Source organism: Sinohyriopsis cumingii, chromosome 14 (genome assembly GCF_028554795.1).
Source record: "Sinohyriopsis cumingii isolate HCF-2022 chromosome 14, ASM2855479v2, whole genome shotgun sequence".
Classification (NCBI taxonomy): Eukaryota; Metazoa; Mollusca; class Bivalvia; order Unionida; family Unionidae; genus Sinohyriopsis; species Sinohyriopsis cumingii.
Window position 1 is genome coordinate 20,759,516 of NC_142974.1, and position 20,172 is coordinate 20,779,687.

Genomic DNA, 20,172 nt, shown 5'->3' on the forward strand with positions numbered 1-20,172 from the left:
TTTATAACTAAATTATTTGTTAAGTTTTATAAAACTTGATAGTTTTGTGTTTCTTATGTTACTTAAGTCTGTGACCATAGTGTCGTCACCCAATATTTACAAGACACGATATAAAATATGAACTAAACATGTATAACCAAAGGACCTAAATTGTAAATATTGTTCAGTTTTTCATACTATTTCGAGGATAAGTCTGGTGCCATCTAACTTTTGGTAACTATTCAACTCCAGTTTCAAACCTGTTTCCAATCCTCTTTACGTGTGAAGTAAATAAATACACAAACGTTATACATTTATTAAAATTATATGGAACATGGATGTAAATGTAACTATATCGTCTTAAACTAAATAACGGAAGATCGCAAAAACAAAACAAATTGTGTAAAGCTCAACAAATAATTTCTTTTTCTACAACACAATGGGAATATTTAACATAGACTACATTAATGCAAATTAAGACCCAAATAGTTACACAAGATTTATCAAAAATCAAAATGTATCAAGTTCCATATAAATGCCAGTGGTATTCCAAATGATTTCCAATACTGAACATGGGATATGCCTATAATCTCGAATATATTAATGTGTCAGTGGCCTGAAGCGTGGTGATACGCTTACAGTCTTTATCTTATCACAATAACATTATCCAGAACTGTTCTTGTCTGAAATACTATAATTCCGAAGTAATATTCCACTCCAAAAATTGTATAGATTAGCACATTGTATTTCAGTTAATAATAATTTTAATAAATAATTCCACCCAAAATATTAATGAAGGAACATTCAAACTGATGCTGATATTAAATGCCAGAATGCGTAATTTTTAAAAGAATTAAGTTTTGTTTCAAACTATTAACGCTAGGTTTAAAATAACCTTGCTATCGGCATAAACAAGTATATTTTGTCAATGTAGAAAACCTTCTTATGATTAAATAGCATTAGTTTAGCAGTACAAAATTTATTCTACATTAGTTGCGTCCTTTCATCGAGACCTTACGCAATGCTGATTTTATAATTTTAAGACTAATGTGCATACAAATGTATTACGTTTGTTCTGCCAGATGATACTGCAAATCACAGCTCAAAACATAAACGTGCTAGATAGTTTTTGCTTCTAATTATTCCTTATATCATTTAAATCATGGTTTGGAAGGAAATTTGCACTAAATATGGTATGTGTGATATTGATACGTCAGTCAATAAGTATGTTATCGCAAGTAATCATCTTGAATAATTCCATTCATAAATCGTATATGTTGATAAATGAATATATTAACAGTATCTATACCTGAACTCCATATATAAATGTATCGGTCATAACTGTTAATAATAATAATAATAATAATAATAATAATATTATTATTATTATTATTATTATTGCAGAACAACAACCATCTGAAAGTAACGGATTGGATTATCAGACAGATTATTCCTGCCATGTTACAGGCCACTGTAGAGATCGTCCATTTCTTGCCAATCCATGTTCAGTGATCGTATCACGTACAGAATGGGGTGCACGTGACACACGGAGTGCCAGTTATATGAATAAGACCGTCAGCACTATTTTCATTCACCATACAGCAATGCAACGATGCTTTTCCTCGCAGGAGTGTATGCTTGAGATGGGGAGAATACAGGATCTGCATATGGATACAAACGGTAGTTTAATAATTATTAATACTTCTTACATCCTCCCCCATTTTAAAGGCCAAAAATCAATAAATCACATATAAACTGCACGATAGATGTTTTCTTCTTCTAATAATGACAAGTAAGTAAAATGATGAAATAGATTTCAATTTTTAGATACAGAGTTACGAACTACATGTTTACTTCAAGAACATGATGAAACCTGTTTACATTATAATCGTTTCTAGGACGAAATTAGGTGTATGTCGTTTTAAGTAGTACATGCTGTCCTTGTTTTCTTACGATCTTTTTATTGTGTCAGGCATAGTCCTGACTGAATTGCTTTCTGTTCCTTAGGAATGTTGCAACCACCTGTTCCCACTGCGGTTTCTTCAGAGAATAAAGATAAATAGCATAAAATCAATCTCATTTCCTTAGTTTCCTAATATTTTCAGGATGTAACACAAAGTTTCGCGATTATCTTATCCACAGATAAAGATAAATAATGCACAAATACGAGTAATTTTTTGAAAATACGGCTGTCAGGATTTCAGACAGGGTGATTCTAATGTGAAAATGTCATTTCCGGTTGCATCAATTCAATTGGCTGCCAGACAAAGAATAACTTATCATCATATTGTGAATAATTTATTCCATAACCTTCGAACTTAGGTTGATTATGCAATGGTAAGTTCCTCTTTTGAGCAGACTATTTCGTTGAGTGAACAGTTTTGAATGCATGTCGGCATATGTTGCTGAAGGAAAATATACGATTATAAACTTCGCATCCACGATCTTCAGATCACCATATGTACAATATCATGATCAAATCATTTTCTGCCTGGCCGCTTCTTTCTTCAATCAGCGCAAATTAGGGCAACGAAGACCACACAAGAGTCTAACATAGCCAAGATTTCGCACTTCTGGAAGTTACATATATTTTGTCTCACGTACAATGCAAACTAGAAATTTAACATGTTATCTGCTGTACTTAGGGATGAGTTATCTTTTCTATTTGTGTGTAAAATAGGTATGTACATCTTATAGACTTCATACTTTCTGGCTAAATACTATTGTCCATGAATTGTCCTTTTTAATCTTCGTTCATGAAAATTCAACCAGATAAAAGATTATAGACTATTATTATTTATATCACTGCTGTGTTTTGCATTCAACACAATCATATTAGTACATGTAACATTTTTTGTTGCAACTGTAGTGTTACTGTGTTTTATCGAATTGTATAATAAAGTTACGTATCGTTTGAGAAACGTATATTATAGTTTATGATGCTGATGATTTTACTTTTATTGCTGCGGCAATTCTACAGACAGGATTCTCTCGTACAGTACTTTGCATAGCCTAGCAATGCGTTTTGCAAAATTACTGTATAGCTGAAATTTATTTTAAAAAAAATTGCGTGTGTAAGTTATACTGGCACTTACATATGGAGTCCAATAAAGGAAATATACTATCACTTAAGTTCCGCATATTTGCTGTTATCTTCTCATAAAGGCACCCTAATGAACGTACAGATACAACATAGCTCTGTTATAGCGTTATACTTTTAATCTAATTTTGCAAAACATGTCATAGTCTCAGCGAAGTAAGTCAACACTTATGTTCATTTAAGTTATTATATCTGTATAATGGATTCGGGTGTTGTTTTTTACACAGTATGAGTGAATGATAACTAGCATGCCAAAGCCTTTTCAAAATTTGTTTGGGAGTCTATAAACTGCTGCAAGTAGGTCGCAATCTATGTTTAAAACACTATTGATCCGAACGTAATTGTTAATTTCCACTTGAAACATTTCTCCTTCTGTTGTCACTTACTACCACAAATTAAAAGAAAAATAAACTGAAAAATCGCAGAAAGCACATCGTGATTTAAAACACAAAATAAAGCAATTTTCAGTTAAGATAAAAGAAAAACAAACGATACAAACAAAATATTAAATATTTTTTTAAAAAAACGTTAAGATCCTTCGGTTGAATACAATCATGATTATTTATCAATAATGTGGCAAAGCCAGAGATCTACAGCTTTCCCTTAAAAATCAAACTTACTTTGTTATGTTCGTTATAGCTTTGCACTACATTTAAGTTCAACATTACACACCAGTTAAGTAAGACACGAAAAATAATTCAGTTATGAGTATGTTAGGACAGAATTTTTTAAAATTAAAATTCAATTGAAATGAATAATAAAAACTGTCAAATAATATACTAAAGACGAATAAATCTGACAATATTGGCAATATCTTTGTATAATAAGTCATTAAATGCATATAGAAATATTCCTTGCCCCTCCCCCCCCTCCACAAAAAGAATCGACTTTGGATCATATTGTTGAATATCTGGTGTTTGACGCTGTTGCTTCTTCCTACAGACAATATAATAGATAGACACAACTTATGTGATTAATTTTTTTATTTTTCTGTAGTGCATGAAAAGACACTTTTTGCAAGCTATTGATCGTCGCGTGAGGTATTGATATAAATCAATGCTTCATTGTTCGCTGGTGAGGTCGCTTGATGTGATGGCTATAAAACCCATTCAATAATCACCCTTGTTTCTTTATTCAAGGTTGTGTTACGTCCAAGCCTACTGCTTTTATTCAATTCATTTTACTTTTTCTTCCTTTATTTCTCAACATTAGTGCATATTCAATTTTGTGTGTGTGCTGGAGCTACGTGCCTTCTGAATTACTATTTTAGCTACAATCTGAAGTTCAAGGATTTATCTGCAGGAAAATGACACACTTTAACATCCATCGCATTTGAACACCATCTAAATTTAATTATTATATATATCACTTTGATAAATTCCTCCCTTTTTATAATGCTCTCTTATTGAAGAGAGCAATAAACATGACTTTATGTGGGCATTTAATGTATGTTTTGTTACGCAGGTGATAAAAACGTACGCATCTAGTTATATTTGTATATGCGTGACCCTTGCTACATATTTACGTGTAAACAAATATGAGTATAGATAGATTAATGAAATATAAATCCATCGCTATAATTCGATCTGCACACATTTCCTGTTATTTTACTAATTCTTACGCTATATAGTTTATGAACGCTTTTTTATAATTATAATTTAAACGTGTTGCTTGTTTCGGCCATTATCATCATGTCTGCATTTGTAAAGCATTAGTGAATGACAATATTACTTTATTATATCTTTTATCAAACCCCTTCCACGCACGGTGCAATGATTTTGAATAAATATTTGGTAATTGTGAAAAGGATTTTAAATCGATTCACGGCCAATTCAGTATTATTCTACTAATCAAAACGGGGAAATATAAGCAGCAGAGAGGATGAACAGAACACTTTTTATAAGAGTTAATTCACGAAAGTAAAGATTCTGACAAAAATAAACATACTATAAAAACCAAGGCTTCCAGCTGACAGGCCTCTCTAACCGACAAAGGCCTCTAACCGACCGACGCCTCTCTAAACGGGATTGTTCATTTATTTGTTTTTTCTTTTGACCTTGTACTGCGCGTTCTCGTTTACCTACCAGGACAAACACTTTTTGTCCTCACCCACTCTGCTGCAGCTTCGCAACCAAAACTTGTATCGCGACCGAGGATCATGCAAATTTATCGTGATAAATCCGTGTGAGGTACCTTGCACATTTGATAGAAATTTATGAATTTAATCATATCCGTGTTCCCTAACACCAAGTCTGATGAATATTTTGCAGAGTATATGTATTGACTCAATGAAATTCAACTAAAAGATTGCATGTATCAGTGATTACTTTAGGTATTTGTGTATACCGCTGAGAAACATAAATCACATCTAGGTTAGAGCCCCTGCCTCGAGAATACATCTGAGATGTATTTGATTGTTTGTCCAGCATAACACCAATGTATCCTACGAGATTGTTAATTAATTCGTCTATGGGTGATGCATCATCAATATCGTTGATAAATTCGATAACATCTTCTTATTAATTCTCCGACTTTGCAATTTCATTAAAATCTTTAGGTACGTTGTAGCATATCTGATCATCTACAGATGGTGCCACTACATATAACTTATCCCACTTAAGCAATATCAATATCTGGTTAAGTTAATTAACAATTGAGTCTTACCAGATCCAGATGGACCTATGATAATTGCCTTGATATAATTTGGTAGCGCTGGATAATGCTTGACTGGCTCTTGATTTTGTGTCGTTAAGGAATCATTGACATCCGTGATGTAGAAATATAATAATTATATGGATTTATACTTTGTTCGATGCAGAGCACCTAACCCCACCAGTGAATTAACACCAATATATAGCGAAGAGGAATAAAAGACCTGCGCTTACAGGCAAGTGTTAAACAAGTGGTACAACATATGCATATTTATTTCTAATAAAACACGTGGAGATATCGTTGCTTCCCTGGGAAAATTACCAGGGGTTCAAAGGGGTACGTATCCAGGAAAAAAAAGCATCTTCCTGATATAATTATCGTGGTTCTGGAACCCGACTTGATATCATACTCGATCAACGAAATCAACCAAGGACTGGAAAGTATACAATATAAATGCGATTGATTAAGCGAGCCACGTTCATGATGTCGCGTATAAAAATGTAGATTTACAACAGCGACATATTGCACACGTGAAACTGATACACATGTTACAGTCTGTAAAACTAAATCTCTCATATAATCATTTGCTAATGTGTTGGTAAGATCTGCGATGAAATGCAACTAGTGTTAGAGCTGGTGATTCGTAGACCAATTATCATGATAAACATGTAATCAATGTATTATAGCCCAAGGAGATATTGGAGGGGTAGAACAGCGATTACTAAGTTTGGTGATGCAGCAGTTGTAGCAGTTCTGTTGCTGAAAATTGATTAGCAGGACAGGCAACATTGCAAATTTACCTACCACCACCTAAACAAACTCAGTATGCATTTGATCTCAGCGCTGATAATGATGTTCAACAAGCTGATATTTTGTTTTACAACACGATACCTCTTGAACCGGCAGACGTGAATCGCGCACACAAAAATACGCGTTGACGGTCCTTGATGTTTCAATAAGGTATAAAGAAGCAGAGCCGTTATAAAGTAAAACAGCAACTGAGGTTCCTTGCGATGACCACAGTTATTACAGGTTGATCCTGGCAAAGAATTTCTTGGTGCAGTAGTGTTGATGATAACACCAAAATCAGAAAAAGATACACTGCAATTCATCGCGATCAAGCAATCGTTGAGCGATTGAATCGAAAACTTGCTGAACGATTGTTTGGATATCGGTATGCGCAGGAAATATTCCTGAACAAAGTTGGAAAAGAAATGAGATTTCGTGAATGAGTTGCAAGACTACCAAGTATGATAGCTGCGTTAAATAATAAAATTACCCGTGCGATTTATATGAAACTTATTCATGCGATCACAAAAATATACCAATACAATGATATAACTTCTTGTCAGGACAATCAGCATTAGGTAAGAATCTTATATGAACATTTTGAACTTGAAGGGGTAGAAAAGAACGACTGATTCTATTTGGAGTGTGACCACATAACATTTCAAGCTGAACCTGCAATTTATAGACTAGGTTCAACTGCTCCCCAACGTGGATATGTACGTGAACAATTACATGTAATTCCTGACGTTACACAGTTACCACCGACTTCACGTTTGTGAAAGCAGTGCTCCAGCGCCCCGACGTTGATTACATTCAAGACAGGTTAGCACCACGTTTTCGCGTGTGTGATCCAGACTACTATTAATTCTATCAGCGGTAAACTGTCTTGGATTATTATTCGAATATTGCCACAACATTACCGTAATACAGTTCGCGCAATGATTATTATGTCGCTGTTTCATTGGCATGATCAATTCAGCATCAAGATCAAAGTCGCGTTAATTGTTTGTCACATTGCTTATAGCTAGTTGGTTTTGTCTTTACTACATCATAGCCAGCATATTCAGTGTCGCAAGTAGTTTGATTATTTACTGAGAAGTATATGATAACCCTCGCAGCTGAGACATTCTTCTGACTCGAGACACTGCAAAATAAACTAAATTTGACCATTCAATACTTTCATCTACAAGCCAAATATTTGTATCAGAATTAGTTAATCTTTGTGAGGATTTAATCATTATAGCATACCCTAGAGTCCATGAAGCTTGATCCATCGTTAACATGCTCTCAACAATACTCACAGGAACTACAACAATATCTTGTTATACAAAATTTAGTTTGTCATTAATTACAGGAATTGCAACACTCTTATTCTGTTGTTGCCTATCTGCTGAACAATAACACAATGGTACAGGTAGATTTGAAATGTTTTCTTTATTTAACATAAATAATTGTTTTCTAAGTCTGGCACGAACTATCATTCTACTTGCAACTATCAAATCAGTAGGACTCCATAAATTCCTAAAATCATTTATGTGTTTCCTGAATTATTTCACGCATTATTTCACACTGGATCTTGTCTGATTACTTTCATAAATTGTAATAATTCTGGATGAAGCACTCGGTAGTCATTAGTTACGTCTTCGTAATAATTGACGAACGATTTTAACCCTTCATGCGGCTATGTTCAAACGAAAGGCTGCGGTTGACCATGATTGCCAAACAATATTATATCGGTGCTCCGTGTCAATAACCAATCAAGAATAATTGTTTATGTCTCCAGCGACACCGTGTATATTTCTTACCCAAATAATGAGCTTGGTAATGTATTTTTCACCCTATCGTTCAGGCGTCAATGCGTTTCCGCACCGTCTAAAGACGCTAAATTTGATATTTTACTTGAAGTTTGATGATTTCTCTGGCAAGTCTATGTTTTGGTGTCAAAACAGCCATGTCAAAATTCCGAAGTAATTTAATCGAACGTGTTGTTTTCCCTGAAAAAACGCACCCGTTAATATAGACGGTGTTATGTTGACCTACCGGATCATATACCGATGGTGCTGACGATAATAATGACATTTGATTACGTGTGTGACACACACACACACACACACACACACACATATATATATATATATATATATATATATATATATATATATATATATATATATATATATATAGATTCAACGTGGGCTGATTTTATTCTCCTTTCTCCCTATGACGAATCGGTATGAATCTTTAACAAATCCGTATATTTTTATTAATATAAAATGAATCTGTAGCGACTTTAACCAAAGGATCGGGAAATATGTTTATCGTCGACAATACATTTATCGAATCATATGCTAACATCGAAGATTTTAAATGGGAAAACTGCAATGAGTCACAATCAATATAGCTCACATTTGTACCTAGTTTAGTTCCGCCCGACAAAACAGCATTATTCCGGCTTATAAATATGCCTCTCTCCGTAGTATCAACACTTATAAAATCTAGTTTGGCATCTTCTACAATTAATCTTGTGCAATGTCTTTTGTGATCATATTAACCACCTTGATTAATCTTAGCGATTATTTTTTCTGCCGAGATCATTTGAAAGCTTATTTTCATATTCAATTCCATTGGGATTACAAAGATTAGTTTTCTCTCTGACATCGTCGCTGACAACTCCCTTGTCAGGTATTTGTAACAATACTTGTTTTTGTGGGCGATACGATATTATTGCTTCGCTTAGAGTTAACAATAATACAATTATATTATCAAGCATATATCGAAAAGCACTATTGGAGCCCAACATGTTCTGAAAAATGACGACAAAACTGAACATACACAATCGGATTCGAACCTTCTTAAAACGAAAAAGATTTAATATATGAAAATCCAGTTAAACCAAAATAGGGTAAATATCAATGAATTGTAACTTTGGTCATATCGTATGTTGGATGTCAAAATCGCTTAAATTATTCAACATATTCTCCCATCATAAGAAACCTTCCACGATAAAATGCAATGATATCAAAGCTGATAATTTATCTATAATTTATATTTAGTATTTCATAATTCGCTATGTCCGTATTTTATTGAATTTAGCCGCACATCTTCAATAAATTCCAGTCGTTTCAGCTTTCATGATTTTTTTCTAATTGGCAAAGTGGGCAGCAACTGCAGGAACCGTAAAACAATTACATAATAATTATTCAGTATCATCGGCATTTTTCATTGCAAGATTTTTCGTTTTATCGTGAAGATCTTACGATCGATAAATATATTCGTTAGGTGCGCACAAATTAATCGGAATATTTAGATCCTACATCGGGATTAAATGACCACACAGTTAAGGGTTCATTCTTGCTGATATTTCTGATATCAAAATACATAATCATCACGAAATGTAGCAGTTTTATCTTGCGCAAATATTGTTATGGCCGATTTCCATGCGTGTTAGTTATGAACGAAAATTTTTATCGGAGCTCCTCTTGATTCATATTTTGATGACTTATACAAAATCTCGCCGATTAACGTCTTCACCGTAATCAGACATTGTAAGTTCTTTTCCAGTCCAGCAACCTCGTTTCTGTCCATTTAATTATTTTATCACGGGGTAAATCCATTTCCACGCATCGCGTTTATGAAATGTAATATAACTACCTCAGCTACACAATTTAATCTAGATAATTTCATCGGTTTGAGATCATCAACGATAGGTTTATCATTCAGAGGAAATATCGCATTAACAACTGCAGTCATATGATACGCTCATTCATAACATGGTTTGTTTATACCAGTTCACGCTCCTGGTTAGGAATATTTACTTATTGTCACAATATCTCCAGCGCGATATATAAACGACATGTTAACGTTCGTCAAGGATAATCCATGTATTGTCTGTCTCCATGATCATCTTTATTAAAATATGTTATCTTTATTCGTCAAAAAAATTAATAATCGTCGCTGTTCGTTGGTCATTCATTGTAACATCAACGTCGCGTATCATTTTGAATGTTAACCACACATGAGCCGGGCCTTCGTTGCGAAACTCTTTATTGGATTCACGGATACGATTGATTAGAGTGCTATTCGCCGGCATAAACGTTATGAGCTTACTAACGTTAACTTTTTCGAATCGCCAACTTGGCGGCGCATTCTGTCAATATCGAGTCATGCTTGAGAGGGTTTAATCGCAGGGATGTCCTCCATATTCTAGTTATGGCAAATATATATCTAAATTGAAGTTTAGTTTTTAATAGATGATGATTCAAGCAATGAATAACTCTAAATAACCCATAATTGGCTCTACAACTCCCTGTAACAAAGTCAATGTAAGCGAATTCTGTGGATATCACATGCAAAGCGTGCGAAGAGGGAGTCTAGGACCAAAACCGTTTTCTGATTTTGAGTCAATGCAGGAATAAAAATACCTTTGTAGAATATACTTTACCAGCCTAGTACCGGTTTTTAAAATTGATTGATCAGTCAGTGGCACAGCTTCAATAACTCTCATTCGTCCACCAGCACCTTCAAGTAGCACTGCTTTGTCTGAGAGTACAATGGCGATTGGTCTGTAATTAGCTATAGCTCCTCTTGCCACTCGACCTCGAAAGTGTATATACACGACAGCTTGTCTAAATAAATCTAGATGTTCCAGTGAAAAGTAACAAATCGAATACAGCGTTGTAAAATCTAGTTGTGATATTTGAAGACCAGAACAGTTTGATCACATGCCATGATCACCAAACGATGCTATGCAATATGATTATTCTCAAAGTTCAGTATTACGTCGTCAGCTAGTTCGTGATAACCATTTATCCGTAATGAAACTTCAGAAGTACCACTTTTGTCGAATATAATTGCGTTGTGTGTGAATTTACTCGTGCGGCAATTTGGAAAGCAACGAATATATGTCGCGGTGAAGATACACTTTGCTGTGATATTATCTGCCATGTGAATACACACTAATGTTACTTTGAACACTATCTGTGGTAATCGGCAACCATGATAATGTTGATTTACCACCAGAGTCCACACAAGAGAGCAATCGTTCTTCTCCAGCGAGTGATGGTATCAATGTTGGCATGCACAATGAAAGTTTTGTCAGCATTACGTTACATTCATCACCGATAGTGCGCCATATACATCATCGTCGGTAGCCTTTATCACAAATAGAACTGTGTGCCTGAGTCCCAAAAAAATACCTTTATGACATTCCTTCAAAATCAAACGATATGTGACAGTGGAACTGCACATGAAAATATTCTGCTTCCATCGTTTAGCATAGATCGACGTACTGCGAATCCTAACTTGAATTCTGGATTATCACCATAAACCACCGGCCACACACCACCGTCAGTGGCGTCTGCATTGCTCCTTGGTCGTCTTACATTAAACTGTCTCTTGTCGGCGTAGTCTGAAGTGTCATTGGCAAACATCATTGACCGACCAGCTGATCTTGAATAGTCATCAGAATATCTAATTAGAGCCACTATCGTCTTGGCAACTTTGACGTCGTTCTGTTTCTTCTGTCAATAATGTATGTATCACTGTTGAATAACGCCGTAATATCTGTATTAACAAAACCAACTCTAACATCTACGTTATATTCAGTACCAACTGTCTTTTATGCTTTTACCTTTTACTTCAATACATGCTTCAGCGGGTAAGTAAAATCTGCTTCTGTTTTTGAACTTGCAGTTCGCTTCGTCCACGCTGATTTGGTTCTCGTGCGTTGTAAGATAATTGATAATGATAATCGCGGACATATTCGTATCTGAGAACTGGTACAGCCATCACAAATGCTTAATCAGATACACGTTTAAACATTTTATATTAACACGAAGACCAAATCCTGCTTTTAGACTAGCAGCTATATTTGTGTTTTCTTCTGACAGAGGTTCACCAGATAATTCCGCTTTTTGATTTGCATGTTGATTTAGTTCTCAAATGACATTTGCAGACATAACTTCAGTGCTGGGTAATTCTACTGGCTGCGAACTTCGTTGTATTAATCTTGCTAGTCTATCCTTGATTGCTGAGAATGTTTTTCTGGCAGCATCACCAACATCACCAATACATTGATCACGAATACGTCAATAGCCCAGTTGCTTTGCAATCGGTATCGCTTTTGGTGGTATTCTTCTAAATAAATCCTGAAAAGCATCACATAGTCCATCACCGTGTATCGCTATATACGTAGGTAATAACGAATATAGCACCCAGACCATTTCAAGTCCACGTTAACTATTATGTATAATCATCTTATTTTCTTGTCACTGATCGAACTGCATGCTCTCAATCACTGTGGTATTCATCAATGACTTTATCCATGAGTGACCGAGAAACTGCTTCATCAGTGATTTCTAGAGAATTATTACCATGTCGTTTTCTGATAATCAGAATGTCTAGTCTTTCAACATGGACAAGAACGTTGCTGTGACATGAGGTATTAAGACCACTTCCCTCTTTACCTGCACAAAGCCTTTTTCCAGTTACCTGCACAAAGACTTTTTCCAGTTGCACCGGGGTGAAGTGATGGTTGTAGCCTTTGTCACGATCGCTACCTTCTTGGTGATATAAATGGCGTTCCAACACTTACCGGGGGTAGTTTCATTTCATAAACTGCATCAATAAAATTATCATATTCATTTTTATATTTTTACTGACTTGTGGAATATCATTATACTCACGAAATACCCTAGCAACCCAACCCTTTTCTGGAGTGTTATAAAACCCTAGCTTTAGAAACTGATGCCCCAGCTAATATCCCGACGAAGCACGTTGACAATATTAGTCATAACTTTTATATAAACTTTTTGAATAAAATACCCGGTTTTTAATTCTGGTTTAGACAGATCATCGACACTATGTTTAACGTCTTGAATTTCAGCACGTGTTTTGTCGGAAGACTCCATAACTTCTTTAATTTTATTTGGTAATGATTTAAAATGGCCGCTATCGCTTAACCGGCTTGATGCAGATGTTCCGTTGTTTGAGCCGTTTTCATGATATTTGTGCTTGTTGCCTTTCTTCGTCTACTTTATTGTGTTAATTATGTATTAGCTGTTCAGTTAGTATGTGTTTCTTTATCGCCTTGTTTTGGAAACGAGAACAGGTATACATTTTCTCTGCTGTCTTGCTCCACTGCTACAACTTCCATTTGAACAACCCGCCATCACGTGATACTCGACAGTCAACCCGTTTATGCTATGATGGACCCTCATGAAATGCTTTAAATAACCACTCCTTGGCTCTCCACACTACATTGTGCTCTAGACTAAACGAACTGGGACTACATTCATCATTGTCTAAATGTAAATAGAAGCGAAATAAATAAATGTTTCAATGCTGGCCGGCGTAGAACAGCAAGAATAAGTCCAGTTATCTCCCTTATCCCCTTTCCGGCTCGACAATTTACGAATTCGACCTAAAACAGTCAATTAAGCAACCCACCCATAAATATGGTCACATTTTAGACTGAATTCTACATAGACCTGATAATAACATTCTAGGGTCATCCATGGTATCCCATGAACTTGCATCAGATCACCTCTGCGTTATATGCCATTTTCACGTATTAGTCCCAAACACTCCACCTTTAACTGCTACTAAAAGAAACCTCTGTATGATAAATAGAACCAAACTAATGACTGGCATCCAAGTAAACCGAACAATTTGCTTACCTCCTACATCAGATCAACTCGATAACTGCCTGCGTTCATTGCTTGACAAACATGCCCCGGCTACCACGTACAGAGTATAAATTCAAATTCAAAAGTGTTCTACATGGTATATCAGTGTTAGGGACCAGCTTCGCACTGCTAAAAGAGACCGCCGTAAAGCTGAAAGGCTTTGGCTTTCCACCAGACTCAGTATTCAAAAGTGAATCTATGATACCGCTAACAAGAATGTCACAAATATAATCCATGCAGCGAAATTATCCCACTACAGTAATAACATCATGGAAAGGTTCAACTGCAAAGAGCTGTTCGAGATTACTAACAAGCTAATGTCAAGGAACAAATCTACACCACTTCCAACTACCTTCTCTCCAGTCGACCTTCCGAACATGTTTGCAAATGTCTTACGTGACAAAGTACAAACCATTAGAGATAAGCATGACACCACAATTTCAATTGACTCGTCATCACCATACAGTTTGGATACATAATTGGAGCGGCAACTATTAGCAGCATTTGAACATGTCTCTTTGGATTTCGTACGTACACTTCTGGTGAAGAGTGCACCGAAGTCATGTGAACCTGAACTAATTCCAACATCACTGCTGCTTGAGATCTTAGATCCAGTACTGCCTTCACTAACTCACGTTATTATTACCTCTCTCTAATCCGAGGAATTCCCATCATTATTACAATCTGCCATTGTAAAGCCTCTGCTGAAGAAACCAAGACTATACCTTAATGATTTAAAGAACTACCGCCCAGTTTATAATCTCCCATTCATATAAAAAATCTTAGAAAAGGTTGTTCTATCCCAGCTTGTGTCTCATCTGATATCAAACAGTCTGTAAAGCAATGTACAGTCTGCGTATCGCCCGTGCTACAGTACTGAAACTACTCTTCTAAAAGTAGTTGATGACATTCTCTCTTGGATATCGGAAAGATTCCAGCCCTCACCCTCCTTGATTTGTTGGCAGCATTTAACACAATATACCATGATATATTACTTCACCGCCTCCAGCATGTATTTGCCATTGATGATACAGCCTTACTTTAGTTCAAGTCCTACCTGGTCAACAGGACACAAATAGTGTCTGCAAACGGAATAGACTGCAGTCCAGTTCATAAATGTTGTGGTGTTCCACAGGGGTATGTTCTTGGACCTGTTCTCTTTCTTCTTTACACTCAGCCGCTCTCAAGTGTCATATATCATCACCCAGTGTATCACCAATTGTACTCTGATGACACCCAAATATACAAATATAGCCACCCAACTGAAGTTGATGATACCATCCAAGGTGTAGAGAAGTGCATTTCTGATGTGAAATGATGGATGACATGTAACAAGCTGCAGATGAATGATGATTAAACTGAGGCCATTCTGATCACAACACAAAGACATTCTACTTCACATCCTTTACCTCAAACAATAAATATTAGCAACACCAACATTAAATTCACACAATCAGTACGAAACCTAGGTGTTACTCTGGACAGTACTAGCACATTACACCAACATGTCATGAACATATGCAAGGATGCATATCTTGGGCTGAGACGCATCATCTCAATTCGCAAATATATTTCAGTTGATGCCCCTAAAACACATGTGTGTTCATTATTACTTTCAAGACTGGACTATTGTAACTCAGTTATGGCTGGTTCATCTCAATATCTACTCCAAAAACTCCAAAAAGTTCAAAGCATAAATGCTCGGATCATACTTAGAGTACCACGATCCCAATATACATCCCGCTGCTCTGTACCCTACACTGGCTATGCATCTGATCCAGAATCAAACACAAACATTGTTCTATGTGCTACGTTTCACTGACGGACTCTAGTCCAACATACCTATCCGACCTCACCCATGTGTACACACCAGCAATATACTTACGTTCCTCTTCTGACTATCGTATACTCATTATCCCCACTATGAAAACCAAGTCATATGGATAGCGTTCTTTCGCATATTAGGGCCCAGCAACGTGGAATTAATTGCACTGAACGTAGACACGAAGACAAAGTGATCACATTCAAGAGTGCTCTCAAAACTCACTCATATCGACTGCAGGAACAAACTGAAATACCTAATTATGTTTCTTACCTTAAATATTATCAGCATGTTTTTTTTTTCTTCTTCTGACTTCATGGTGTTTGGGTTTGTAAACATATCATTATATATGTTTTGTTGTCGTATATGTGTTGTCTAATGTTGTAATGCGCTTAGAGATTCTAAATATTAGGCAATATTGTTATTATTATTATTATTATTATTATTACTGTTATTGTTGTTATTATTATTATTACTCCGATAACCTGATGTGATGCAATTGTAGGCGCAGCGATATTTTTGGTTGGCCCAACAATTGATTTAAATAACTGTTCTTTACCCTCTGTAAATTCCTACTGAAACGCCTGACGCGCTTGTATATGTTTCTTGACAGAATCACTCACTGAAAGATATTTCTTAAGTGCATCTTGTCGCTGTCGAGCCAGTTTAGCTGTTTGAGATTCGATTATTCATATAATACTGATTTATTTACACAACACAGGAGCAGCTGAGAGGGTGACTACCAACAGTTAATATTCGGATAGGTAAAATAGAACGCATAGTACAACCTTCTAGATAAAATAACACAAATGAGCTAACCCAATTAGAGAAACCTCGGTCGTTTAGAAGTTTCGGTTTCGCTTGTATTTTCGTTTTAGGAAGCTTTATTTTTGCGACGTGACACTTCTTAGAGGTAGTTGTGCAACCTCTCTGCACCTACATAAGTGCAACGCTAGTTACAAAGAGCGTTTAAATAAACGTTGTGTTTCATACGATGGTCATGATAAAACTCACTGTAGTTATTTAACATTAAAGCGCTACGATACGTATATCATTCTCATATAGTTATATTTAGTTTTTTAAGCAACACATAAATCCATGATACTTTCATTTTGTGTAATGTTTTGTTGTTTAAAATTAGATGTTTCCTCAATCTTATCTCTTTCGAGTCATGGTCTAATCCTAAAATGCTACCCTTTCCCAAACCGTTTTCGCCCCGATCGCAGTAGAATCACTTTAAACTCGGTGGTTTCATTCATTTACTTCGAAATAAAGTGAGTCGCTTCCTCTTTCCGAACTACAATCGAGCGCACATACACACACACACGCACAAACCGGTAACAGGTAAGTTGGTGATGCACGTATGACAAACAGTTAATGAAATAATTCTGCGTGGATTTCATTATTTGCAAATGCTCGCGTCCTTTACGTGAGTAAACCGTTACGCAACACTAAAAATCGCAACGATAAAAATCTTCAGCACCTTTAATATATCCTTATTATCATTGTTTATTTTAACACAATCGATTGTAAAAATGTGTTGAAAATATATTATGCCTGTACTTGTGATTACGTTTTAATGCAACATGTACTGTTAAAAAAGTATCGATCATTTGATTGGGATCCTGATCTCCTAAACATGTTGTAATTTTAATTTCTAAATTGTTATCGTTATTTGAATTTTATCATCTGCTGTGACATACGTTTGGCAGAGCTAAAATAAGCAAAGCAACTGTTTTCGATAGAATTACTTAAGAAAGGATGCAAAGATGGCAACCTGTTGTTTCATAAGATAAGGTGGGTACATTTTTAAACGCAGGATATCTATTAAACCAAGAGCTATTGGTTGGAGTATTTAACAGCCCCCTTTTATTCTATTTTTTCTGTGCAACAATTATTGCGATGGCGATAACATATGTGTAATTTGAAATTCAAAAGGCAGACCGTCTGTCACTTAAAATTTATATTTCGCCATAAAACTAATCTAATTAATTTTCTGAGAAGAGCCTTGCAGTATTATATTTTGTCAATTTATTCAAATGACTTTTTCTTTATCATTCCATGTTAAACAAAAATCACTCTCGGAATCAACCATATACAGAATTTAGTCAGCGTTTACATCTTCAAGAAAACTGCTCTTGCATTCATATAGACCGTCCAGTTCTTAATTGCAGCTTATTTGTCCGCCGGTTGAGCGGGTAACGTCATTTCAAATATGCGGCGGTGAAATGTGCATTGCTCCAGACGACTGCAAAACAAACTGAACACAGATCCAACTGAATAACCTTGTTGATTTTTAACCAGTAATGTGTTCTGTATATCCACAGGCTGGGACGATATTGGCTACTCATTTGTAGTCGGAGATGACGGCATGGCGTATGAAGCACGCGGATGGGAAAGGGTTGGTGCTCACACGCGTGGATGGAATTCCAAATCAGTATCAATTGCAGTCATGGGGAACTTCAATGATGTTTTTCCAAGTGATGCCGCGCTGAATGCTATAGACAGCCTTATATCATGTGGAATTCTTACTTTAAAAGTACTTGCAAATTATACGCTACATGGTCATAGAGCTGCTTCACAAACATTTGACAGTCCTGGACATAAGTTTAACGACCTAATAAAAACATGGCCACATCATGCAAATCTTACTGCCTGAGAGTGCGAAGACAAAGTAATAAAAAGTTTTGTTTATCACATCTATGCTCTTGGTTCAATTATTTTGTTATTATTTATGTCAGTGTTTTCAAATAATAACGTAAACGCTTGTTAAAAAATAATAATAGTGATAGTAAAAATAATAATAGTACAAATTACTGGTACTGGTTAAAGTTCAAACAGTCTAGTGTACCTATCACTGAAATAGATAGAAATCAAAAAGACCAAATCATAGAAAAATTACTGTATTTACAATACATCGTTTCTAGTTGATTCCCAAAATCAAATCATTCATAAATAAATTATTTCATTATACTCGTAAAAATGTATACTAGAAAAGGAACGATGTAAGCTAATCCATAATGGAGAAACGTACATAATATTCAGATCTATGGTTAAAAACGTATTTCAAGCAAGCAGAAACAATAGTATCTGAATGACGTTCATCCTATTAATTGTTGTTTCCCTCTTCAGATAAAGCAGTATGCCTGTGAACAACTTAGCAATACAGTTTAAATAAACGAACTGATGAACCTATGGACTCCCAGTTACACGCAATGATGAAAGTAACTTCGTCTGATATGTGAATGACTGCATGACAAATCTTGACCACAAAGACTTTAGCATAAAAACACCCGTGGTACTGTCCCTAAACGATATTAACATGTCCTATGCTTATGAGATTTGCGTATTCTTATTCTGAATTTGCCTACCGTTTTGGACCACTCCCGTGGTCTATTATTTAGAGAGTACGCTTCGGATGCGGGTGGTCGATGGTTCGAACCCCGACCGAATCATAACAAAGATTTACAAAAATGGTACTAACAGATGCCTCTCTAGGCGCTCGGCATTTAAAGGTTAGTGTTAAGACTGGTGGGCCTTGTGTCATGATAATGTAACTGGGCGGGACCTCATGCTAAATGTCTACGGTATGATGTCCCAGCGTAAACTCAAACACTATTGACATCGTAGCGATATGACTGTAACAATATTAAAGCTCAATTAAATATCCAAATCTCTCTCTCTCTCTCACACACACACACACAACACATACACACATAGAGTGTTGCTACCTTATATTTAAATTTGCTAAACTATGACAGATGGAAAGACAATGTAAAGGAAATATGATTCGAAGATATATGGTATCATTTTACAAATAATCATATATGCTACTTGAAAATGTGTTAACGCATATTGAAATTCAACAACTACAAAATGTATCGACGAAGATATCGCAAATGCAGTCTTGAGAAGAAAATAAAACCCTTATTGACATATTTAAAACTGGTAGCAATTGCAGACTCTGTCAAAAGGTATATATTAATCGACAAGCGAAACAATGACATATAGTATGATGTCCCCCATTCCCATTATCCTGACATCAGGCCGACCAGTCCTAATATTAATCTCTTAATACTGAGCGCCAAGCGATGAATCTTTCTGATCCATTTTTGTAAGTCTTTGGTATGACTCGGTCTGGGTTG

General features: G+C 35.6%; 1 protein-coding gene across 1 annotated transcript in view; it reads left to right on the forward strand.

The window, feature by feature from the left end:
- Positions 1 to 18,686, forward strand: part of LOC149783390 (peptidoglycan-recognition protein SC2-like) — a 28,708-nt gene extending 10,022 nt beyond the window's left edge. The window contains exons 2-3 of the mRNA XM_089932833.1: positions 1,384 to 1,659; positions 18,355 to 18,686. Of these exons, the coding sequence (XP_089788959.1) occupies positions 1,384 to 1,659; positions 18,355 to 18,686 (608 nt within the window). The remainder of the gene's footprint in view (positions 1 to 1,383; positions 1,660 to 18,354) is intronic.
- Positions 18,687 to 20,172: the final 1,486 nt, after the last annotated feature.